This window comes from Patagioenas fasciata, chromosome 9 (assembly GCF_037038585.1).
Source record: "Patagioenas fasciata isolate bPatFas1 chromosome 9, bPatFas1.hap1, whole genome shotgun sequence".
Classification (NCBI taxonomy): domain Eukaryota; kingdom Metazoa; phylum Chordata; class Aves; order Columbiformes; family Columbidae; genus Patagioenas; species Patagioenas fasciata.
Genome location: NC_092528.1, coordinates 7,089,945 through 7,116,626, shown reverse-complemented (window position 1 = coordinate 7,116,626; position 26,682 = coordinate 7,089,945). Strand labels below are relative to the sequence as shown.

The window sequence follows — 26,682 nt, the reverse complement described above, 5'->3', positions numbered from 1 at the left end:
GGTCTCCCGGCGGCGTTCGGGGCGGGTGGTGCCGGCCGGGGGGGTCTGGTGGCCGAACGCTGTTGAGCTCGTTAATCCCGTTGGGCGGGCGGCAGGCGGCGGGTGCGCCGGGCAGGGCCGGGGGCGGCGACATCTACCCCGGGGACAGCGGGGAGTGAGTTGTCCCGCTGCTCATCAGAACCCAGTAACAATGCAGAAGGTGTAGCGTGGATACTGCTTGAAAGAACCGAGCTTTTGGGCTTTTTTTTTTTTTTTTCCTTAGAATTTCTTTCTGTGCAACTGATAGTGTTGATAAATTATTTTATGGGGCTACCTTAAAAACTTGTTTGTCTGGGCATGAAAGCCCTTCTTGGACATATTGCAAACCTTGTAGTTGATAGGATGAAAGCCAGGGTATGTTAGAAACAGAAAGCAGCAGGATCTCTGAAATCCAGAAGAATTTTGCATATAAATGTGTAGATCAGGTAGATTAAAAATCAACCGCTCTTCCCAGAAATATTGTCGTTTGTTACATGGTGGAAGTTTATCTCTGTAATTTATTTGGCATAATTCCTGGAGACAAAGGCGTCTTGCTGCATCTAGATGATTCTTCTTTTCTCAGAGTTACTGAGACCACAAGCAAGAAGCTGCTGGTGCTTCTGACATCAGGGTGGGGACACAGGAACGCATTCAACCCAAGAGTAGCTACTTGGAAAAGCAGGGAAGAGTTTATAATTTCCTTATAGCTTCTATCAGAAAAACTCATAAGGAAAAAAATGGGAAAAGTCTAATAAAAAGTTGAGCTGGCAAAAAGAAAAAAAAAAAGCGAGATAATGTGAACACACCCTGGCACATGTTCGTGAGAACCTGGAGGGAAAATTCCCTTCCCTTTTCCCACCCTTGTTTTTTGGAACGCACCGTCTCCAGATCATTTGTGCATAAATGTTTAGCTTACAAGCACGGTCCTGTTGCTGAGAAGAGAGTTTAGTTTGTCTTATAAAGTAGCTACAGGAGTGTTGTGGAGAATATTGTGCTACTGTCCCTGTTGAAGTTGTGTGGGACAGTACATACAGTCTCTGAAATGTGCAGTTATTTTACTATAAAGTAAGTTACTGTAAAATGTCTTGATGCAAGCAACTTACTTTCGAGAACTTGTTTGTGAGTATGCTTCTTGAGCAACATGAGCTGCTTTTACAAGCTTTTCTTTAAGGAATTACTTATTTTTTTTTTCCTGTATAGTAATTAACCATAATAAAATTGGAATTGAAGGCAGTGCTGATAACTGAAGTAGACCCCTTTTATGTGCCCTATGCATAAACATATGAATAGCTGGCAGCACTCTGTCAACTTGCTTTGACTCCGAACACATTGTTATCCACATTAAGCACATCATCTTCTTTAAATCACACTTAAACACAGGGTTAATTCTTTGTGTGGATGTTGCCCAGCAGTAACACTGCACATTTAAATATGACACTGCGGTTTTGCTGCTATCTTGCCCGGTAGGTTTTTCAGACTTGCTGCCCCATTCACCATTCCTGTGTATCTGCCATTACATGAGTTGATACAAGCTCTTAAAGTATTTTTATTTCCTTTTCTCCACAGGAGGTAACGGCTAGCAGCCGCCACTATGTTGATAGATTATTTGACCTCGATCCTCAGAAAGTCCTGCAAGGTGTCATGTAAGTCATCTGAAACACGCTGGGGCTGTTGGTTGTGTGTAGGCTGGGTTTACTTGAGTTCCACTAGAGTTGTATGTTAAGGGCAAGAAGCTCTGCCTATCTTTTTTTGAGAAATCTTGTTGGAAAATTTCAATGCAAACATATCAGTATTGTTTCAGCAGACTGTCACTCTGCATATGGTTTATAACGCAGCCTCCCAGTTGCCAGAAATGGAGTTAACCATTCAAAATATTTATTTTTTTAGTACATTTCTTCCTTTTGGCCACCTTTTGCTCCTCTTCTGGGTCTGTTGAGATTCTTTTCTCTTAGTCCACAGCCAGTCAGTGTACCTGCCTCCTGCTTTTTCTCCTACTGCTGTGCCTGAATGTTGGTGCCTTTTTTTTTTTTTTTAATGCATGACTTCTATCTCACTGGTGGAAATGCTTCCATAGAAATTAATTAGGATGCAAATTATGTTTCTATACTTCTGTTGCATGCCAGTGATAAGGAGTAACAACTGAAAGACTGAGTAGAAGGCTTGCCCTGCTGAATAGGTTGTAAAACTGGTGCAAAGAGCTGGGTATTTTCTTGCTGCCCTTGGGCTGTGAGCTTTCCCTTACAACCACACAGAAATGTGACAAACAAATCCTTGCCCAGGACTGACTTCTGGTGGTGAAACCAGACCTGTGACGATCCAGCAAAACACCAGAAGGTGTCACAGGACCAAGTGAATCAGAAAGCCAAGGATGCTGGTTGTGTTCCTTGAGACACTCTGGCAATATATCAGAATTAGTGTCCCTTTGAAATACATAAAAACCACAACGTGCATGAAACTGTCTTGGAAACTTTATTGGTTGAAATACACTCTTACCTGTATAAAAACTTTTGGTACACCAGCCTAACTATGTACAGGTTCTTAACTCTTCCCCATAGGAGAGTCTGATTTTGCTTCTGCCCTGTGGTCGTCTTTGTTCAGTGCTCATGAGGGCTGGTGTGAAGGTCCCAGGGGTGAGGATGTGTCTCATCCTGCATCCAAGGGGGTTGACTGAGCTTCTCTTTGCTCCTGGCAGATGCTTTGAGCCCTGGGTGGTGCTCCCTGCGTGTTCTTCTTTCTTTTTGAAGGACAGGAGCCTACAATCCTTGGTAATCCATTCCCTCTCTTTTGAGGTGTTATTCATTCTGATTTCTCAGAAACAGAAGTTTTAGGTGGTATCTTTGTCTTGTCTAACATTTGAAATTCTTTATCTTGTCTACGGATGTCAGTTGATTCTATGCTGACATGCTTTTCTTGCATCTAAAGACAAGAAAGTGGCAATTTATTTCACAGTAGCTTTCAAAGGGCAGATTTGGATGGAGAACCATAACTCTGGTTAAAATCCTAATTCTGAGAGTGTATCTTTCCTGATGTTAAGCAAATCCTATATGTCAGACTTGTTATTTTCCGAATATAGGTGGATGCATGTGCAATGGTCCAGTGTAGAATAGTGTATGTATAGAAATAGAATTTAGAATATATATATATATATATATTCTGTCAGTCCAAGGTTCTTTTTGGGCAGAAAAACACTGCTTTGCCCTTCTTTGACTTCAGGGTATCTGAAGGGGTATTGAAGTTGGAACTAATTGATAATTTGGTTTGGAGTAGAAGAGGATTAAAGTTGTACCAGAAGTGTCTGTCAGAAGCTTTGCCCAGATATTCTGCATACTTTGCTGAACATCTTTGGTTATTAAGATGTGCTGTTTTGTTTTTTTTCCTGCATCCTGGCTGAAAATACTGATGACCTAGATTTTTATTTTGATTGATGGAACTGTATGAATATCAAGGATCAGAAAATAGGCTGTCCTAAGAGGCTTTGTTTCTGCAGATTGTCTTCAGTTACAATAGTGCTGCTCTTCATGTGCTATTAAAGACGTTTGAATGAATAACTTGGCTTTGGGGCTTTTTCTAATTGCATCCTTGTAATTTTAATGAAAACCGGCTTCTGAATGAGGTTTGATAAAGGTAAAATATAGGAACTTGAAAATCATGCCAATCCAGTTATCATCTTCTAACTTGAGAAAGCTTTAAATTACATATTCTGAAGGTACTTAGGTGATCAAATCTCTTATTTTCCTGTCTTTCCCATGAATTGTCAGAGAGGTTGTATTCAGAATCTTGTTTTGCCCAGGCAGTGAAGCCTTACCTGGCTGGGAGCTCTTTCCTTTTCCTCCTCATGGGAAAACTGAGAAACCATTTCCCTTTTGCCCAGTACTGCTGGATGTGGTTCTGTTGATCTTATTTCAAAATGCCAAATTTCCTGCAGAACTTTTGTTCACATCATTTCTGTCATGTTAATCTGGGTGTTGGTTGTAGGCAGGAAGGAGAGAATTTTGTGTACCTTCCAGAAAATAATGATTTTCAGTTCAGGATTTGAAATGTCGAGGTCCTTACAAGGATGATTTCTGCCTTTTACTGTACTTGATAGTGAGCTATTTAAAGTGCGCAGAGCCCACATCTGCATAGCCACCTCTGTGTTGCGGTGTATGTATTTAACTTTCTCTTTACTGTCTTTATAAATGAGCAAGCTTAATATAGTAGTTTCCTTCTTTAAATATAAACTCTGTGTTGTGGCCATGCTTATGCTCGAGAGGTCTTATCAGTTTGCTTTGTATCTACTTAGGTGCTCTTCCAAACCTCTTATCTTCCACATGCTGTTCTACAGTTCACATTTTCTCAAATGCGCTTTGACTGCATTCTGCAAGGTCAGCATTCATGTCAGGTATGCGGCTATTGAATACAGTTAGTGTTGACAGTGCTTAGACTACCTCAAATGGATATCACAGGGGATGAAATACTAAATTCTCTCAGAAGTTCTTTTAAATGTGTTGCCGTTATTGGCAGAGGAGCAGAACATAGATAGCTCTGTAGATTTCTGCATTGTTGTAAGAGCTTCACATGGCCCAAGACAGTTGCTGCAATATCACCCTGTGTTTTGCAGTGTGGCAGGTTGAAAAACAAAAACCCAAAGCAAACCAATTCTGGGTGTTGATCATTAGACTACGTTAGCTTTTCACCCACTGTAAGCTCAGGACCACATTCACACGCCAGACTACCTGTTTTTGTCCTCTGATTTAGTTGCTGCTGACCAGAGGGGGCTTCTTTGAGGGACACTTTGTCTTGCTTACGTTTAGCCTGATGTCTTCAAAGAGAGAATCTATCATTTTATGAGAGCTGTGTAATTCCATTGCAAGGACTGGCTTTGAAAGGAACATTCTTTCTGACAAATCTGGCTTACTCAGGGTCCCAACTGTTTCTCATCAGGCTGTTCCTCAGTAGTCAGAGGGTATCATCTTTTACGGCTTGTAAATGATCATCTTTGTGGTGCATTGAGAATTCCTATGCTACTGCGCTTTTTTGGTTCTTTCTGGATGTGCTTACCCAGCCAGCTGGATTTACTAGACAAGCATTTTCCAAACTTGTGTGCGCATTTTATTTCTCAGGAAAATACACATCCTATGGAAATGGCAGTTGGTAGTGATGAACCAATTTAAAATGTACATCTACAGTATTTTCCTTTTTTCCAGGGAGCACATCTAGTGCCGTGGCGGGAATGCTAGTACAAATCTATGCAGTATATTTAATTTATGTGTGCTTTCTACACAGTGTGATTTTTGAGAACCGATGTTGTTGATAAGGAAATACAATAGCTGGCATATGGGTAAGACTTTGCAGACCATTTTTAATATGACAGTTATGTTTGGAGGGTCCATGCAGACTTTGACAGTGCTGCAGTGGTCAGTGGTGGTGCTCTGAGCTTTGAAGACACTGAAATTTTGGTACAACCAGGATGTAATTGGGCTTACCTTTGTGGTAGGTTATTGCATGCAAAGTTAGGAATGTGTTGAAGGCTCCTCTAAGGGTCATTGGACTTGCATTTGACTGCTTGCTGGTTTCTGCCTTCTTCAGTCAGAAGATACCAGGAGGTAGTCACAAACCAGGAAAAAAAAAAAAAAGCTTATATTTTAAGTAGTAACACTGCTTTCATGGAACCTGTCTTGTGTCTCTTTTGTGGTCGGTTGCTTGGAAATTAATTGGGAGCACCTCAAACAGTGTGTGTTTTTCACATCCAGCTTTTTCATTTGTGTACTGTTGGGTTTGAAAAAAATGTTCCAGGCACATGTTTAGATGACTGTATAATGGTGTCTTGTATTTCTCAGCGGTGGCAATTGGAATGAGAGCAGGGAAACCTGTGTGAAATATGAGGCAGCTTCATGGAGTGGGAAGAGAAGAAATTCCCGTCTCAGTTCTGATGGAGCAACAGGTGCCTTCTTCAGACAGTTATGAAGAGGCTGCTTCTGCCTCTTGTTCTTCATGTGCTGTTAAACAAATCGTTAAGACTAAATAGTGAACAGCACTTGTTTTCACTTTGTGCCATCCCAGACATACACAATCTCATTTTCAGTCTCTCAGTGGGCATTTCCGAACCTAAATTTTCTGCTGGAGCCATGTTTTGTTCTTTGCTTATTCCTTCACTTCTTTAGCTCTCACCAGAATGGCCCTGTGAAGCCAGAGTGGTCCTTAGAAGATTGTTCCTGTTACTCTTTGTACATTTTTGATTGATTCTCTTATCTCCTAGACAGTCCTCTGTGGTAAATGCACATTCTTTCAGATGCAATAGGGAACTTTGAGGTCTAACTGGCTAAGAACAAGTGATGTAATTTTTTTAAGCATTCTTTTTGTGCAGTGTCCTTCATGTTTTGAGGGAACTGGCTCCTGAGTCTCCTCTGTTGATACTTCATGATTTACAGGATAGGCTCTTTGTGGCTTGGAACTGGAAAGCTTGTTCTTTTAGTTGCAGAGTCTGAGAGAAATTTGAGCAGGTTTAGGTTATGCTGAGGGGGTGCTGGGAGCACTCCTCTATTTCTTGATTCCTCTCTTTCAGAGGGAGGCTGAGGAATCTCATAGCTAGGCAAGCTCATCAGAGTGGTAAAAGTTTAGTAATGCTCTGTGAAGAGTGGTTTTGTAGAGTGATATGGAAGAATAGTGTCGATACAGAGGGATGTGAGGAGGATGCAAGAGGAAAAAAGTGTGCTCCTGTCATAGAATAAGATACTTTCTTGCTTCTGTGCTTTCTTTATGGTGCAGCAAAAGGTACAAATGTGTGATGTTATTTTTTGCAAGTAAATTGTTATGCATTGTAGCTCCTGGTCCAATATTTAGTGGCGGGCTAAACTTTAGGCAGTTAGGCATACCTATTACATTTGGCTACCAATCTTCAGCCTAATAGGGTTGTTCAATATTTCAAGCCTTGCAGATGCTGCTCCAAGCAGGTGGGAGGATTAATGGTTAATGAGACTGTTTCAATGAAGCCACTTTTCTCCAAAATCCCCCTCTTGATGTCAACCTCAGAGTAGTGATACTGTTGCTGTGATGGTTTCAGGCTGTAAGTAGCATGAGAGAGGAGAAACAACTTCTATCAGATGTAGCTGGAGAAAATTGAGTGTTGCTCATAAAAGTCTTGAGGTCTGAGTCAGAAGAAGCAAACTTCAAGCTGAGCACAGTTGAATACTCTGAGGTCATTCAGAGTTCAACTTTATTCATCTGTTAGGCAAATGGAGAGGTTGTTACCTGTAACGGAGGGCAAAATGTAGCAGGTAGCTGAGGGAAAAATAGTCGTCATACCCTTTGGGGTATGTTTAAGGGGTGTTATTAAGAGCGAACTAGAGGCTGGGCCTGAGGGATCTGTGCCACAGAATCAGCAATGCTGCCAATTTTATGATTCTTAATATTTGGAGTTTGATTTTTTTGTTTGTTTGTTTGTTTCTAAGCTGCCAATGCAAATTGATTGGAATCAGCATAAAAAAATTAAAATTGAATTTTCTTACTTTCTAAAACAAGCTAATTTTCAGTTTGCAATGTGGAACTGTGTTCTTTTAGGCTAGCTTTCTGTAAATGGTTGGCATCTCTAGTAATATTCCAAGGACAGAACTCTGTTTACCAACCAATTAGTCTACCAGATGATTAAACTGATTTTAGTATGTATACTGTACTGCTGATGCTGAATTGATAATTCAAATGTCTTGAGATTTTCCTTTGGGAATTGTCAAGCAGCAGGAAGGCTAGCTGGTAAAATGACTTGCCAAAACGTATTTCAAACATGCATTGTCTGCAATGTCCAGTAACTCCCCCATATGTAGAATGAGAGAGTTTATTTGGATATAGATAAATTAGGGGTTTCTGTCCTAGCGAGCACTCAGCTGTTTGAAAAAGGAAATTTAGGCATGACTAAAGCATATGGAGGCCAGTATCTTAGCTTTGGTTCTATGGAACTAAAAATCTGAGGCTATAGTTTTCTGTTGTAAAGATTTCCGATCATGATAATCTAATGGGGAGTAGCTGTGCCCAGTTAACAGGTTTTGGTGATCCCTCAGCGATTGCTGGCCTGAGTGGCACACAGGACTAGGAGCTCATCTCTGAGAACAGCTAAGCAGGTGCTGGAAGGCTGTTTTAAGGTATTTTCCTGTACTGAATGAAACTTATTAGTTCTGTATGTGAATGATTTGTGGTGGACAACATTCTTTTGATAATGAGTGGTTAAATGGGACAATGGACAAAAAACTTTGAATCAAGAGACAATGAATGAAAAATAGTGATAGAAAAACGTAGTGTTACAGGATGTTTCTTTGCATAATGAGATTGCATTGAATTTTTGCTGCAAGTGTGGGATATACTGCTAAATGCTGAAAGTGCTGCTTCATCCTGGGAGGTGAAATATCCTTGGGGTAGATAAGAGAGATTAAAAAAAAGAGAAAGTAACATAGTTACGTTTGATGGTTTGGGTCATTCATGTGAAGCAAGAGTGGTGAAGGCTGTTATTTTCCTGTGGTTTGACTGTTATGGGATAGCTGTGAATTAAAAAAACCAGAAGTCTTTTGCTGATCCAGCATCACAAAGCAGGAGATCTCTTGGTTTCTGAGAGTTCTGCTGAGCTGCAGCTGTTTTCCCCACATCTCTGTTTGGATAATTCTTTGCTATCACAACCTAGTTTGTTTAAATAGAGATTGATGCTGAAATTGAAATGCTGATATTAATAATACAGAGCTGTAGCTGTGGTTTGTGTGGTTTTGCTTATTTTGGTTTGAAGAGTTTACATAATAAAAGCTAGCTGAATATCCATCCGCCACTGACTTCAAGTGTTTTCAATTTGAGCTACATCATCCTTAAGACCGAGTAGGAGATTTTTCTATTGATCTCACGCGACTTGTAGCACGATTTCCAGACTCAGTGCAAAGGATGAAGCAATAAAACACCCTTGAGGGAGAGGTGGGAAAAGCGGCATCTCCTGTTTTGTCAGATAATTTAGGGATTTGAAAGGAGCTCGAATTGAAACTGCAGCCAAAGATGTGGAGGGCTGAGCTCGTTAACCTCAATATAGAAGGCTGGCATGTGAATTGATGTGACAAGCTCTTATATGTCATAAAGTTTTGATATGAGCAGCTTCTTCAGTCTGTCACACACAGAGCAAGTGCTGGAAGCTGCGGTAGATTCAGGGTAGGAGTAAGGGGTAAATATTTCTAGCTACAGGTATGGATCACTGAAACAACTTACCTTTCTATTGGGTAGACTTTCCTTGGCAAGAAAACTTATGACAAGGTAAGTTACCCCTTCAAAGAGGATGCTTCAGATAGATGTTCAAGCGGTTTTCATTGCGATATGGAGAAGTTTGGTTAAACCGTCACTTTTAGGATCGTGTAATTCTGCATTGCTGTAATCATAGCCATGTGCTATTTTTCTACAGCACTTGGATTTTATGCAGTGTCTGAGACTACAGAAGTCAGATTGGCAACAACAATGGATTGTGGGTTTCCTTGTTTAAATGTTGAGTTTGCGCTGTTAATTGTGTAACAGTTTCTAAGTGTTAAACAAATTGAGTAACAGTGTCTCTATGTGCTGCTTTGTTCTTTCCTGTAAAATGATGTTTTTCTATGTATCAACTGTTAGTTTTTGAATGGAATTAGAAATCTTGAAACTTTTCTTCCCAACCTGATGATTAACCTTAAAAAATAAGCTGATTTATGATTTCTGTGGTTTGCTGGAGTTGGCAGGAGTTGTGAACATTTAATTCATTTGGTTGGACTAGCAGTCATGTTAGTACAAACATGCTCCCTGCAAAAGGGACAGAAAACAACTCACTTGTTGGGTGATGAACATAATGATGGACATATTTTAACATGCAAAAATTTGTCATTAGTTCCTGTTGTTGACTGCTTTGCAGTTGTCCATAAAAATGAGAGAGTGGGATGGAGAAGGAAGAGGAGACAGAAGCTGTAGAAAGCTTAATTGTCCAAAATGCTGCTCCGCATTTCTGTTCTGACTCGAGTCCAGCCAGTCCAGGTCCCATTTGCTTATATGATACTGAAAACTAAAAACCTCTCCTGAAGTTGGGACAGACAGATTTTATTTGAGGTTTGTCCTCGTCTCAGCTACCAGTACCTCAGCTTTTTTGAAAACCTTTTCAGAATGATGCTTTGCATCATTCTATTGTTCGTAATTTTGATCAGCTTCTCATAGATAAATCTTCTGGTCTGACAGCGCATTGTTTCGGGTGCTTGTGTGTAATCGTCTCAGAATCTCTTGTAACTATTTCATACTAAAAGTGAAAGCGTTGGCTTGAAGTGTCCAGGAGTACTTTTCCTTCTGTGATTGTTCATCTCATGTTTGATATCATTCTCTGTCTAGGAACCTCTTATGTATGGCTACGTGCTATATTTTCAAAAGATATAAGATGAGAAAGTATCACACAGGGTGTTTATTTCCTCCTCTTCTGTGTGGTTCCTATTGCTGCTTCCTCATCAAGTCACATGAGCTTGTTTCAAGGTCTTTTGTGTTGCTCTGCTAGAAGGTGACAGAGAAAAGTCCCAGGGCTTGCTGTGAGAATTTAAAAATGTCTTACGTTTGTGCTTGATTTACCATACTTAAAAACATAAGCAAACCCAAATCCTTACTGAGGGATCTGTGCAGCCACATTGCTTTCTTGTGATCCCTTTTGCAGAAGAGGTATGGGCGTTGAGCTTCGCTAGGAATGCTTAGAACTCTGTTCTAGAATGCTAATATTCTCAGGACTTTGACATTTCATAAGATTTTTTTATTGACTAGGAATCATTAAAACTTAAAGGCCGTGTTTTACTTGCAAATTGTATTTAACATTGCTTCTTGCTTACCTGAAGTGGATTATATCTAGTGCCTTTAACAATTACACATTGAGCATCAGACTAAAAACATTAACGACACACAAACTGGCAGAGTAATTCCTCTTGTGACTCTTGTCAAGCTGGATGGAAATTAGATTATTTTTTGGTGAGTGTAATGTACTCCTTATGTATTTTGTTTTAAACACTCATACTGTGTGGAACTAGCATACTTATGAAACTAGCATGCACTGCATTTTACTTATAGCTAATTAATTGAACTGATTGCTTCTGGGTTGCTATGTTCCAATAGATTGTTAGAGCTGATAAACCTCGCCTGATAATGCTTTTCCCCTTTTTTGGAGTTTATAGGAAGAAAATAAGTCTTTCTGCTTTTAAAACTTCTATTTAGTTTCGTAACTTAAAACTGAGTGTTCACAGGATTGAACTGATGAAACAATATTCTTATTTCTTTAAGAAGGACTGAGAGTTGGAAAAAGCTGGTTTAGCACTTCAGGAAGCAATATTTCCAAGTGCTTAGCTAGGATCATTTTGCTGTATGTTATTGTTGGCAGCCTATGTTATCCTGCTTGAAAGTTTTTTTCACATAAATTGCTTTATTGCATTATGGTAAATGTAGATTTAAAATCTGATAGCTGATATTTATACCTATGTCTTAAAATGGTTGTAACTCGGGTTATTTTGTTAAATGGCCTTGAATTTAGATTGGAATAGTTTTGGAAAGCCTGTGTGTGCATCTCCTTCCTTTGGATCATGGTCTTTACGCAGATTAGGCCTAGAATCACCATAGACTAGTTGTTCTTTGCAAGTTCTCATCTCTTTTAAATTGTATTTTTGCTGCTGTTTCTTTCTTCCTCATTTCAGGGACTCCTTTTCACAGTAGGAAATGGGAGCAGTGTGCGTGACATGTGGAAATCAAGCGGGTATCCAGTTTTGGACTACAAATTTCTTAGGTTTCTTTGTTACTTCTCATAGAAGATAGTGATCTTTGTTGCTTTTTCTCCTTGGATGACTCACATGTCATCTTGGATCTGAAATCAGTCAAGCGCAAACTTGTTGGAGATGATGTTTTCAAATCAGGGAGTTGCCCTCCACTTTTCCAAGGTCCATGATTCACCAAGGTAGACTAGGACAGCACGTTGTGCTTCTTACGGAGATTAGCCTCCTGATTGGGAAAATCTCCATCATTATTTTTCAGAGTAAACAACACAAAAGTCTACTATTATTCAACATTAGATTATGGCATTTTAAGGATATTTCTTGGTTTCCGTATCCAACTGCTTCCTGGGTATTGACTAGGTTCGTTTCTCTAAGAGGCAGATTTGAAGAGATAAGCATGACACAGAAGTTGGAAGTGCCAAGACACAATGCACACAAACATGGTCATCTTTGAGTCCTGTGTCTGAAGTTTCTTGATCACCTTATCAACTTGAAGGTATTTTACTTGCTTGCAAGTTAAAGTGGTCAAATGATCCTGTGTTGGGTTTGTCACGACTCTCAAGCTTGTGATATTTCTTGTCTCTGCGGTGATCTTTCTGAGGAACTGTATGAACTAGGATGGAGCAACTCATCTGAATCATTTACAGAGCAGGATTGTGACCTCTCTCAACCTCTCAATTTGATTATTATGGAACCTGACCATCTTCCTGCCACTTCTGAAATAGTCCCTACGTCAAATTTTAATAGGCAGTACTTATTACATATTGAACGGTTCTAAGCTTAGCAAGCTACAATTCTATTAGAGTTGGTGCAGGAGTCACAAAACTGCAGTGGTGTTTTTATTTAACACAAAATGATGCGTAAAATCACCTGAGCAGAGCATTGCAGTGCACCAAAATCTGTTTGTTAATTCTCTTGGCAAGCTCCTTCTTTAGTACATCAGTTGGGACAGTTTCCATTCTGTTGAGACATCTGGTCATTGGTCCTGCTGCTGCTTTGGACTGACACTTGTATGTTAAAAACTTCTAAAAATGACAGAGATACTTTCATATCAAGCATTCAGTGTAGAAGCCACTGAAGTACTGTTTCTGAGTTTAGTGAAATCGAGTCTATTCTTTAAATTATCTTGGGCTTCCAGCTTAGCCTGTCTTCTGATCTTGCTCCTTCTCCTCTACCTCCTGTCTTGTGATGTAAAATTACCCAACTTACGGGAGGCAGAACAGAACAATCCAACGTTTTCTGCTGATCCTCAGCTGTGTGCTGGGTGGGCAGGTTCCTGGTCAGTAATGGGTCACTTTTCGTGTCGTCTCCTGGCTCTGCGTGTGTTGAGATACACGAAACTGCAGCTCAGCGTTCAGCTGCTTTTAATGCTTCTCCCTCCTTGGAGCCCCAAGATCACCAGTTGAACTTTTAAATAAGTCAGCCTCCATTTGCTTGAAATTCCTAGAACACTCTTCTGTGGCTGATTAACTGTATGGAACAGAGTGAGTCACATAGAGAAATTCTTCAGGAAGAAGGGGCAATTACCTTTCGCTAATTGAGGTTTGTAAAGGTTCTGTTTGCTCCAGTCCAGATACTGCCTGCCTTGGCTAAGAAATCTGTTATTGCTCTAATGAAGCGAGGTTAACATTTGTGACAAATGCTTATTGCAGTGGAATTGGCACATTTGGTGGGTACATAAGGACTGTGTGGTGTTCATGAAGGTCAGGGTGGATCTTAAAGAAAAGGGCTACTCTAAATCTCTTAAAATTTGCAGATAGCAGGTGAACGAGTGAAATAGCGGCAAGAAAATATGCTAACTTGAAGCAATCACTAACGTTCCCATATTGCTCGAATGGATTATGGACATAGTTAGCCAGTGATCTGTTAATCATCAATTTTGCAACTACTAAAACTATAGCCAACCTGGTTTTATTTTTTTCTGGATAAAGAATTAACTGAATTTGAACTGGTTGTGTTCTCTGCTCGTATAATGGTCTCTATAACTAGAAGATTTCCTAGAAATGTGTTAGCTTGATTTTTCTTAAACTGATCATAAGTTGCTAACTTTCTTTCAGATCCTCTGGACATTCATGTATTTCCAATATGCTCATATAAAGAAAAAATAAAGCTTTAAAAGGTGGGGATGGTTTTTAGGATACAGTAGCAATTCTCTGACCAAAGTTGCAAACCACACGTTTTCGTAGGACTTCTCAATGTATGCAGCCAATGTCCTCTTTCCAAAATGTTCCTTTACTGTAGTATGGATGGCTTTAATGTGTTTAACCTTGTAGTAACTCTCAGGCAGGAAAATACCTTTGTTTCTACTTTATTCCTGGGATTTTGACATACAGCTGTTTAGATGTCTTGCTGAAATCCCCAAAAGGAAGCATGTGGGGAAGAGGAGAGTGAAAACTTGGTCTCTGGACACTGCTGGTTGTTCCTTGTTCCCCTCCCTTTTTTCTTTTCCCCTCGACTTGTCTTTTCCTGCATCCAGTTAATAGTTTAAACTACCAACATTTGATTTCCTAATCAACAGCATTTGCTTTCTTTAAGAAGTCTAGTAAATATATGGGCACAAAGCACCGGTATATCTAGTTTTCCATCATGCCTGGTGTGAAGGTGAGCTAGTTTGGGTTTTGGTTACTTGCGTAAGTTGGGCTGCGATGGAATCCCCGAGCTCTGTGGGCTGTGCAAACTGTGTCCTGAAGGGGCAGCATGGACATGTGGAAAAACTACTTGACAAGGCTTCATGGAAATAGTAAATTCTATAGATTAAGCCCTCAGTACCTCAGCATAATTTACCAGGGTTTGTTTTTCTTTCTGGATTTACAGAGATATGAAAAATGCTGTAATTGGAAACAACAAACAAAAAGCCAACTTGATTGTTTTGGGAGCAGTTCCAAGGTATGTCCTTTGCTACTCTCCTTTTCACTGATTCACAACAGGTCTGGAATAATGATCCTTAGATCGCAGGCACTTTTTTGTTTTAACTTTGATTGTAGTTGACTGCATACTTTAACGTACCTGAGAGATACTTGAAATATCTGTTAAACTCATGTATTACAAAACAGGCTGTTGAGTAATGCTTTAATTTAGAATTTAATATAATTCTCTAAAGTGGTCTTGGTGATTTTTATTAAACTTTATCATCTCAGGAATGAAATCTTAATTTCTGACATTGATATTAATGATGGATGGAAGTGGTTATAACTTAATCCTGTTCTTCAGCCAATTGCCTGGTGAGTTCATGACTGAAAATGTGTAAGGTTATGTTGAGAGACATAATTTAAAAATATTAAACATCTGAGATAATTTGCTTGTGTTCTCCACCTGCTTCAGAGGATTAGAAACCATTGATCATACTTTATTGCTGAATTACTGCTTCAGCTGATGTTAACATTTTCCCGATCCTGATTCCACTAGTACAAATTTACCAGGTAATTTAGGTGCTGGATTGCTCACGGCAGCTTTCATTTCAGCCCTGTTCTTGCTTTCAGCCACAGTGCACAGCAGTGGGAAAGGAAAACACTGAGCACTGCAATACTCGTGCTGCAAGTATGGGAGCCACCTACGATCCTGTAACTGAAGTGGCTACTAGGTCCCAAACCGTCCTGCTTGAGAAAGCTGCTTCTGGCTTGGCAAAAAATGCATTTTGCTTGCGGGAAATATCTTCTCATTTACAGATTGAGTTGTCGTCAAGGCTACTCCTTTAAATTCCCTAGGGATTAGGTGTGGGGAAACCCCCTCTACAAAACCCACTGAATTATCTGCCGTTTTGACCAGATATGAACAGGTGAAGAGAAGACTTCACATGAGATAAAAAGATTGAAGTGGGCATTTGTTGAAGATTATGTGAAGTTTAAGGACATTTTTTCAGCAACAGACCTTAAGAGTTTCTTGTGCTGTTGTTGATTCTTGTGGTTCATTAAGAGTGACAGAAGATCTCCAGCTTCCAAATCTAGAACCTACCAGTTCTTAAATTGTGTAGTACTTCACGTTCCTTCTGTTGTCCTGCTTTCCGCTGTTACTTGTTCCATGCCCAGTAATGAAAATCCAAAAGTGTTGGGTTTTTTTCCCTATTGTTAATGCCTTCTGGCTGTCCAAGTAAATGATATGGTTAACTATAACTACGAATAAATGACTGGGTTTGGAAGATCTTAAAAGGTGAACTATTGCGCTTCTCCTCACTTCAGTACAAGTTATCCTCGAATGACAGGAAATCTAATGCCAAGGCTTTTCAGACTAGAGATATAAAAGAAGGTAAATTGGCTGGGTTATTGTGAGCAAAGACGATTCTTGCTGGCTAAAACTTAGGTATCATCATCTACCCTCAGGTGCCTTTCTGAAGGCTTTAGAATTTCCTCAAGGTGTTGCAGTCAGACTTAAATAGATTATAGACCAGTTGGATTAGAGAACTCGTGTTGTTCTCTCTGACAAGGTGGTGGGAATTCATTGGCTTTTTTTAACATGCCTGGTAGTTTGTGAAATGGCCACTGAAGCCATTAGCGTGGGAGCCTTTGGAATTCCAGTCTGCAAAGTCAAACGTTTCCCTCAGAAAGAAGAGGAGCAAGCAAGCTAGCGTTCTTTGTTTAAAGTCTCCTCTGCAAAGCTGAGGAGGAGAACAGTTTTCTTCTCACAGAGTCAGACTGCAGTCTCCCAAGGGAAGTGGATTCTGTGCTGTGGTGGCATGAGGATTATTAAAATGCTGCTGCTGCTGCTTTGTCCTGTGCTTCAACTTCATGTTTACTCATTTCTTGCTTCTCTCTTCTTCTTCCCCAAGTATTCCTCCAGCAAACTTTCAGAAGAGACCCTTTAGACCCAAAGAACCCCTTCAGATTTCTGTTACTTAGTGGAAAAGAAGACAGTATGTTCAAATATTAGAACAGACTCATGAGGTTAGAAGACCTGTTTCCAAGACTTGCATCTGTGTTTCAAAGTGGGCCAAATACTACCCATAGGTATGAAGTGTCTCTATGATTTTAAAATATTAGACTGCTGCTTGGTTGGAAAGAAGCACAAAGTCCTTTGAAGACCACACAGGAAGAAAATGCTGGGGAAGAATGGCCGAATCACTGTTATTTGTAGGCCAGTGGCCTCCTGAGTCTACGAGCTCTCTGCTTACTAGTGTCACCTTTAGAAAGGGGGTATATCCATATCATAAATGAAAGGTTTTTGTCCCTTTGAAGGTCAGTCTGACCTATGGTTGCTTCTTGACCACTTGTTCTGAAGAGGGTGCTGAGCAAAACAAAGCTGATAGAAGAAAGCTTGCAGAATCGCCATGTCTGAACTTAAGAACTAAGAAGTGTTAAGATCTGTACAAATGTGTACACAAAAATAGTCCTGGATGTTCAGAATATAAATGTAGCCAACCTGTATGTGGAATTTGTTTATTAGAAAACTATTTTCTCTACGTCTTCCACTATACAGAATGAGAGTTACTCCTTTACATTGGCATGAATTGCTGGCCTAAGGCACCTCAGGACTGCACAAGTTTTACTTTTTGAAACTGTTCCTATTTAGTAGCAGTCCGAGAAAGTAAAATTCCTGTAGGTTGGTGGGGAAAATGGTGTTTTAATGCTGTAATAGCAAGTTCTTTCAGTAGCAGGCCAGCTTAAAAAGTCAAACTTGCCTAGAAATGGTTTACTGTTTGTACTGTCCTTCAGTTTTCTAGCTCTTTTTCTTCCACTCCATGAGTGCTAGCAGAGAATGAGGAAGCCCATAGTAGTTATTGGTGTGCTCCTTCACTTGGCAGCTCTTGTACTTATTGGCATGTCAGACACCTTGTCAGAGTCCAAGTTCAGTATCAAAGCTTTTTGTCAGTTGCCGATACCTCCTAAACAACAAAAATTGACTGAGTCCTCAGTTCAAATTACATTTTTCTTTTCTAAGTCATCTTGGTAGGACTTCCGACTTAACAGAACGGTGTTCATTTAGCAGCAGTTAGTCTAAGTTGTAATCAAAGCCCCTCTCTGGTGGAGTTTATTACAGAAGCTAGAAAAACGCTTGTTTACTGTGTCATCGTATTCCTGGCCATTTAGTAACTCCTAAGGCACAGGGGAACTCAAGACTCACTGAAGCGGTCACCAGGACCACCCAGATATCTCACCAGGTTTTGACGTAACTTCAGAAGCTCTGTGGTACTTTGAGGCCTCCTTTAAACACTTTTCCACAGACTGCACATCAGCTACATTTTAAGGCCACTGAATGAGCAGGTGGGTTAGGTCCTGTTGTAGGCAAAAGTTATCGCTCTTAAGCTCTCTCTGAATTCTGCAGTAAACAGTGTAAAACCTCTGACTTACATAGATGGAATTGGAAAACCTAAAACTGAAGTGAACATGAGAGTAGGTTCTTGGAAACTCTGTTTTGCAGACCCATGAACCACTTTCTGGTACCGTGAATGATAAAATGTTCAGTGGTTTATCAGCCAGTCAACAGTTGGACCTTTCAAGCTCGTGATATATTTCCTTCCTTTTCTTTCATCCCGTGGATGACAGGGGGTAGAGAAGGCAATATTAAATTCCAGTCATCGTGGCATAGCTTTGCCTTCCTGTACATTGTGCTTACCTGGGCTAATTTGTCAAAAATGTTAGCTGAATCAAGTTATTGCTTATCTAATAGTTACTGAGAGTTTAATGTTTAAAGTCTAATCCACTTCAGAGCTGGTTTCTCTTTAAGAGCTTCAGTTCTTCCTTTGCTCCATAATGACTATGGTGGTTTTTAAATCAAACCTTAAACCTAATCATCCAGGACCTATAACAGAAACACTGAACTGTTCTTATCACTTACCAGAAGTGATTTTCTGACTTCCAGCTGATTGTTCTCCAGAGTCTTTAGGTGCACAATCTGTTTGGAGCTGTAACGTGCTGGTGTACTTCTTCCCAAAGCTAAAGGCTCTAGGTACCTGCACCTCAAACAACTTTACATAGTTAATTTTCACATTTCAATAAGTCATTTATTAGGGATTATGTTTAACTATTGGGCTTTTTTAAAAATTCCTGAATTTATTTGGAGCACATTTTAAATGACATGTAGAACAGCTGGTGAAGGTTTACCCATTCTACCATTTGAGATTGCAGTTCTGCGAAGCATACTGTTAGATTGTCTGGGGAAGCAAAAGCTAGTAACAATGTCATGGGGTTTTGACTTGTTTTTAGGGCTGTGAACACACTAACATTGACACACATGAAATTTGATGTTTCAATTTATTCTTAAACATAATCAAATTCCTTCAGGAAGTGTTCTTTTAGAGTGTGCCAAAAAATAAGGTTGTTTCTTTGATAATTGTGTAACCTGCTGATGAGATGAGAACATATCTCTATTAACTGGAAAGTTCTGTTATATCCCAAAGTCTGTCAGCTAAGGAAAAAGATTTTATATAGGCTGGTGTCCACACTAAACACAAGAAAGATATCTGTAAAGATTTTGCGTGCAGTATTAGCTGGCAAATACTGGAAGAACTAAAACCAATGTGCTGTTAAGTAAGTAGAGGAATTCACATGTCTGTGATAGTGTTTGAAGTGTTTCAATGTGTGTTCCTTTTGTTTTGACATTTAAAAAGAAAACTTCGGTTGGTTTTGCACCACCCTGTTGCTTTCAGCTTCTCTTGGAGTTACTCAGCTAAATGTCAGATAATGTTCTTAGTTAGACAATTCATTTACTCTTGAAGTAGAAGATGAGCAACACACTGCCTACGTTAAAATATTTAGGAGTAAAGAGGCTTGTACGTATAGCGCATGTGACTTCAGTTTAACACCAAGAAAGTACGTCTGTTGCTTTGTGTCCTGGAAAGCTTGGCCTTGTGGCTGGAATACGGAGCAACCTGCTGTAGCTGATCCTGCTTTGAGCAGTGGGTTGGACTAGGTAACCTCCAGAGCTCCCTTCCAGCATCATCTCTTCTGTGATTCTGTGACCTGATTTAATGAAGAATGCCTTTTTATGGCTAGTTTTTCCTTGGAGTTACCCTTGAATTCAGACACTCACTCTAGAAGTTCATTTAATTAGTGTCTTTTATAATGTTGGTCCTAAAGGACTTGTCATCCTTCAACCGTAGGAAAGCAAGTATCTGCTTGACAGAACCGTCTCCTTTACAGACAGGGTATATTAGCACTTGCCTGAGTATTCAGCTTTAAATCCATTGTTAACTCATATAAGGAAATGCTCCCTTATGAGTGAGAGTATGGTTTCAATGAAAGTCTTAATTTCTTAATTTATGACTTCATATGCTGAAATTATACATGAAAGATGCATTTGTGCAAATACATGTTGTACTTGGTGGACATGGTCATGCAAATATATTTAATTAGACAGAGCAGTATTGAGCCCAGTGCTGTCCCAAAATAGGTTTAGACAGAGATTTGTTAAACCACATTTGGGGTTATGTGCCGATCCATGGACCCAATACTGAATCTTGGTAAAGAAGGAACATCACAGTAGTGGATTAAGAGTTAACTTGCATGGATCTGACAAGATTTTTTTCTTCTTTGTACGTGGGGCAGTAAAGCCGTGGAACTGTTTCAGAGAACAAACTTGGCCGTGGGTTGTCACTGCAGTCTGAGGCTGGGTTACTGGACAGCTGTAATTAGGTTTAGCAACGACAGCAGATAATTTTTGGAATGTTTTCTAGCTTCTAATTTGAAGGTAGCCACCAAAAAAGAGTTCTCTTGCTGGAGAAGTTCTGGAATTGTGAAGTGGGAAGGGCCAATGAATGTTGGAAACCGGTATGAGGAATATTTGTGTTTTGTTTTTTTTCCTCTGTTATCTGTGTGACTGATGGTAAATGATGTCTGCTGTTGAGTGGGTTTGTATGTGATGGTTTATTTTTTCAGCTTTTTTGTTAAACAAGCAGGTAAACAGAGACATTAGGATAAAGGAAGACTGCCCCATAGTAGTGGAAAAATGTATGTACATCTGCACCTTGCAGTGCTGAAATACTGCTGGTGGCAATAATGCGATCCATCTCCACCAATGGAAGTACTGAAAAACAAGCAAGACAGTGTATTAGAATGATTTAATGATTGATCCTGCCTTGGGGCAAGCTCAGTGACACGAGGATCTGCCCGGATTCCTCCCAGCTCTGCTTCTGTGATCCTTGTTGCCATGTTACTGACCTGCTGACTGCAGAAGCTGCAAGGGATTGGATCAGCTTGGACTGCAGGACCACTGCCGGTGGTGGTAATAAGAACTGTACTAGTTATGAATTATGCACATCTCTTGAAACATCAGTGATCTCTGGTGTGTTACCAGCTTGCTTTCAAGAACTGAGACTGCGCATTTGGGTAGTTTTACTGGCTCTGACACGCACCTTAGTGAGGCGTTTTGTCCAGACATTTTGGACGTCCTTATGAGGACAAGGTGCAGTTGCTTCTTGGTGCCTTGTGCTGTTCTTGGCTGCACTTCACATAGAGATTTTCTGTGTTGTGTACTGTGCCCAGACTTCATGGTTTGCACACTTAGGTGAAGGAGCTTCATCTGCAATGCTGGTATTTTTAAAGACTTTCGTTGCTCTAAGTGGTGAAAGGTGAAGAGCAGAAGCCCTAATAGGCCTCCTGTGGTTGTCTTTGATTTTTTTTCATGAAAAAGTCAGGAGTCAGGGCCTATTTACATAATTATACATCTCTTTATGAGGAGTAACACTCACCATGAGGGTTATGTATGACTGGAGCAGGGTATTCTTCTAACTCAGCTACAAAGTATATGAGAGTCAAGGCAGGTATTTGCAGTCAGCAGAATTGTATTTGAGCTGATTTTGTTTAAAAATTGTGTAGCACTCTGTCTCTGAAGTGCAAAAAGGACATCATTAATATAAGCTGTACTTCTAATGGAAACTTTTACATGGTATATTTTCATTAGAATTTTAAATTTCAGCTTCAGAAACATCAGGTTAAAAGTAGCTTTATGATATCTCACGGTATCTGTTCCTAAGGAGCTGCAAGAGTCAAATCTGTAAAAAAAAGAAGTACTAAAAAATGTATTATTGACGTCTTCTTTCATGTGCAGATAATGGATGTTGGGCAGTGATATCAAATGGAGTGGAATATAGTGTATGCAATGGAGAGTTTCAAAATGAAGGTGAATCGGGAGACAACAAATAGCTTAATTTTTGTTTTAAAGTTGCTTAGCATCCTCAGACAGAAACCTTTTAAAACTGGTTTGTCTCAATGAACAGTAGTTTTCAGATGCTGGTTGTAGGCTGTCTGATTCACTGGTGCTTCAACACAGGAAAAATATTTCCACACAGGAATTTCTGGAAGACTTAGAATAATGTTTGCATTGGTGTAGCTTATAATTGTAGATGAAATGAACAGTTTGCCAATGAACTTATTGATAGGACATTAGTCTTGAGCAAAGTGATGAGATAGCTGAAGCAAGACTTGATGAAGATGTTGCTTTATATAATGCCTGTAACACATTTTTTCTAACACAAAAAGCTTGCATAATCTCAAAAATACCCTTACTTTAATTAAGGCAACTGACCTAGTCCTATAAAATATCAGAGCCTGTGTCGCACTTTCAAATAACGCTAAACTGAATTACCGCCATTCACTGTGGATGTTCATGTGAATCTACCTGTCGGTCTTCAGGGGTTGTGTGGTGCTCCCAGATATTGCAGTATAAATGGCTGCAAGGAAAGGACGTATTTATTTTTTGCTAGATGGCTTGTGGCTTGTCTTAGGGAGGAAGAAATAAACTTAGCTCATGCTAATGCACTGGGATGTGAGCTTTTTTTTCAATCTAGTACCAAAGAAGAGGGGCCATACTGTAGCAACTTGAATATCCTTCAAGTTACCCTGAAAGTACGTGTGCATGTGAACAGCTTTAGAGAGCTAGGAGCGCCGTGGGTAAGAACCAGGAAGAGGGTTAGCAGTGTTATACGCTGAATTAACGTATTCATGTTGTAAAAAGGTGAATCAGACAGCACTGGCTCAATGGAGAGCGGCAAGAGTTATTTTCAGATGAAACTCATTAAAGAGAAAGGTGAGGTAAAACTTGGTGGTAGTCCTTATTCACTCTTACGTGAAATGTGTTGTGCTTTGTTTTTAATTCAGACCTCATTGCTCAATCCTTATTATAATGCTTCAACATCAATTAAGTGAACAAAAACCAGATTGGATGCAAGTTGTGATACATTAATGTTCGATGATTTGTTCTATATATAAAGTGAAAATGTTGAAGCATTAGAATAAATTACTAGAGCTGTAAGCTGTGACTCCTAGTTTGGTTCCTAAAGGAAAAGCTTTCCTTGCAGCTTTGCTTCCCTGCCGCTCACAGCACCACAATACTGGAGAAGTAAAGGGTGTTCTCTATAATCCACACGTCAGTGAGTGTTTGCGTTACTGCCTCCTTTACAGACACTACAGTAGTCAGAACATTTTCAATAGTACAGTTCAAAGCTGAGTCCTACCATCACATTCCTCAACTTGGCTTTTTTAAAAAACTGCCAGGTCCTTTTTGCTTTGTATGAAATCTTTCAGAAGTAGTTGTCTTTGCTTTATAGGCGTTTTTAGCTTGGTAGTAGAGTTAGCCCAGACCTTCTGGCTCCAACTGGAGGAGACTGTGAATTAACTTGTTGCTTCCAGAAGTGAGACTGTGACATCTCAGTTTAGGATACATCTATTTGACTAAAAGCCATAAAAATTGCTAATATATTTGAGTCCTTGTTTGTAAGAATCTGTAACTATTTAATTTATCACTTCATGTGTTTTACAGAAAATATTCTGTGTACTTTTAAAATGATACTCAGCTCCTGTGTTGGAAAATTCTGAGGCCAGTGATTGCTTCCTGTTAATGCTGTTTGAAAATTAATGCTTAAATGCATTCAAAAGAGCACATTTTAAAATATTTGCATGTTGTCCTATCTCATTTGATGTATTCTCAGACTTCAGTTCATAGTTTGGGATTGATGCTCACTGGGACTTCCCGCTTGTTCAGAGGTCGACCCCTAGGCATACATTAGCTTTTTATTCAACATTCTGTAAGTCAGCAGTAAATAATATGCCTTGGTAGTACCTTCATCTGTATATTCATTGCATGTTTTCATGGTATAGTTTTTAGGCCTTCTTGCAATGGACTGGAAGACGAGCATCCCCCATAGTAGAATAAGGAATCATCATCATTCCAGCAAACAGGGCATTCATCTGTTTTGTGAAGGCACTAATAATAAATATTCAGATAATCATGGTTGAATTAAAACTCTTGTTTAGTCATATACTTGGATCAGAGGTATGTTAAGAATCATGGTACTATAACTCAAGCTGTTACCCTGAGCTCTTTTTCCGCATGCCTGCTCATGGGGCTTGATGAAGCGCTGAAAATATTCTTTTACTAATAGCTGAGTTTCATCTCCTTCCCAAGTACTTTAAGAGCTTCAGAGATTTTCTGACAATTTGTAAGTGGGATGGAATGTCAGAGAGTAAATTTCAGTTGTTTCTCGCTAACTGTGTGGTCTGTGTTCAGCCCAGATTGGTGAGGTCTAAATCACGCAAGTCTGTCTTATAGTGCACAACTCGACGCACCACACCCATCTCAATGATCTTCAGCAGAAAGGAGAATCTGGACTGTTTTTCTTCCTTGCTAAGCTGCTGTAGTTACCATTTCTTCAGCAGCTACCTTCCTTGGAAGTTTTCTACTCTATCTAGAATATTGTGTGGTTTTCCTGGGTGAATCCCCATCAGTTGTTCAAAATGTGTCGTGCCTCCAGCTGACCTTATTTTTGGTTTCTAGGCTGTCCATGGGGTTCATTGAAGTGTCTCTCTGGATGGGTTTACCGTCCTACCTCATTTAGATGTGATTGCCTGGATACCATTACGGACATCTGAGAAACAGACTTTAATCATGTAATTGCTCTTGGAAGTGCAGGGACAAATGGAAGAAATTGTATTCTTTATAAACATTAAGGGAAAATATTTTAGGGAAGCCTTCTAGAAGCTTGAAAAGTCCAAATATTATGTTTAAGTTACTTAGCATCAAACCTTGGATTAATGTTTGTGAAGATGGTGCAAGATCTGTCCATTAGCTTTATTTCATTTCCTATATTGTAATGAGTTTTACTGCAGGATCTCAGACCAAAGAGTGATTCAGCAAGAGCATTAGCACAGTTTTGCTGCTTCGGAGTATCTGTTCTGTGCTTTTGGTATCTCCTGAAGTTCTCGAGCTCTACAGAAGTGAGTGAAGGTGGCTTTAGTGCAGCCTTGTTTCAGAATTTCTGCAGGTTTGGTACAAATCGCATGGCTGGCTGATAAGGGATAAGGCTCAAGATAAGGGATCCAGGTTAAGCGGGGGCATCATGTTCTTAAAAAATGTGGGCTATGAACAAGTACCTTGTTTATTTAAAATCTCAGAAATCTGTGTTATGACCTTTCCTTTTATCTGCTGCATGCACATGCAGCATAGGGCAACAAAGATGATTAAGGGAGTGGAGCATCTCCCTTAGGAAGAAAGGCTGAGGGAGCTGGGTCTCTTTAGTTTGGAGAAGAGGAGACTAAGGGGGGACCTTATTCATGTCTATAAGTATATAAAAGGTGAGTGCCATGAGGATGGAGCCAGGCTCTTCTCAGTGGCAAACAATGATAGGACAAGGGGTAATGGGATCAAGCTGGAACACAAGAGGTTCCACTTAAATATGAGAAGAAACTTGTTCCTGGTGAGAGTGGCAGAGCCTGGCCCAGGCTGCCCAGGGAGGCTGTGGAGTCTCCTTCTGTGCAGACATTCAAACCCGCCTGGACACCTTCCTGTGGAACCTCAGCTGGGTGTTCCTGCTCCATGGGGGATTGCACTGGATGATCTTCTGAGGTCCCTTCCAATCCCAAACATACTGTGATACTGTGATTTCTACCTTTTTATTCTTTAATATTAATACATGGGAGGAATGTATTACAAATATCTTTGAATTTGTACTAGACCCTGGAAATATCAGCCCAGTCCAGGATGGACATTAGTGTCCTGTCGCTGTGTTTCTTGTGACAAAAGGATGTGGTCTTTGTCCTTAATGTTTCACAGTAGTTTACTAATGCACAGTTTCATCTTTAACAATTATATGGGCTCTCCTCACTTGAAACTCTTCATAATGTTATAGTTTATTTAACTACTGAGTTTGCAATGTTACTCGGTGTCGGTTCTCTCTTCTACAGAAAGAAACAGAGGATGTTAAAATATGGATGTCTAACTCTGTGGAAAACCTAATCTGAAACACAAGTGTATTTTAAAGATCTAGAAAAGGATATTATTAATATTTCAAAAAGAATATTGTATGTAAAACCTGAACTTTTCATCTTCACCAATTACAAAGCATACTTAGGGATTTCTATTTTAAACACATAGCAAGACTATAGATTATAGTTGGCGTGTTTCATTTTCACTCCTTAGCATTAACGTGGTTGTAATGTCTGTTCCAAGTGCAGACTGTTAATGGAAAAGAAAATAGCAATTATTTTCTTTGGAAGAGAACAACCTTCAGAATTTAGGCTGCTTTTGCATTCTCTAGAACTCCCTTTACATGACCAAATGTTTCTGGACACGGATTATTTATCAAACTCCTTTAATATCGGAAAAGGCTGTTGGCATGATCTGTATGGGGAAGATACATCTCAGAGCAGATTTCCAGGACTTTATATTGAAAATGGAAGAAAATACTATTGTATTTCTAAATTGATGTCTAGGTTATTGAAAGCTATTTTTTGTTTAAAAAGTAACTGGCACTGACTCTTTTAAATTAGTAATTAGATCTGTGTTTGCCAACACCTACATCAGAGGAGTCTCCTAGTATTCTCCAGACAATTCCATGTCTGAAAGGCTTGTTAGAAAATAACCAGAGAAAGAACTGATTTAGTCTTCATTCTTGGTTTGGGGTGGGGTTTTTTTGGGTGGATGAGTGGGGGTTTGGAGATCTGACATGGTCTGATCTAAGAATAGGTATTTTTCTGTAACAGTATCCATA

The 26,682-nt window shown here is 39.7% G+C and overlaps 1 protein-coding gene across 5 annotated transcripts in view; it reads left to right on the top strand.

The window, feature by feature from the left end:
• Positions 1-26,682, top strand: part of ARMC8 (armadillo repeat containing 8) — a 67,237-nt gene that overhangs the window by 715 nt on the left and 39,840 nt on the right. For 3 of the 5 annotated variants that reach the window (XR_011740452.1, XM_065844777.2, XM_065844778.2), the window contains exons 2-3: positions 1,585-1,661; positions 14,583-14,654. Coding sequence is in view for 4 of the 5 variants with exons in the window: in XM_065844777.2 (XP_065700849.1) it covers positions 1,585-1,661; positions 14,583-14,654 (149 nt within the window). In the remaining variant the exon portion in view is untranslated. Of the gene's footprint in view, positions 1-1,584; positions 1,662-4,380; positions 4,400-14,582; positions 14,655-26,682 lie in introns of those variants that run through there. The other 2 variants (XM_071812388.1, XM_065844779.2) reach the window with 2 other exon arrangements.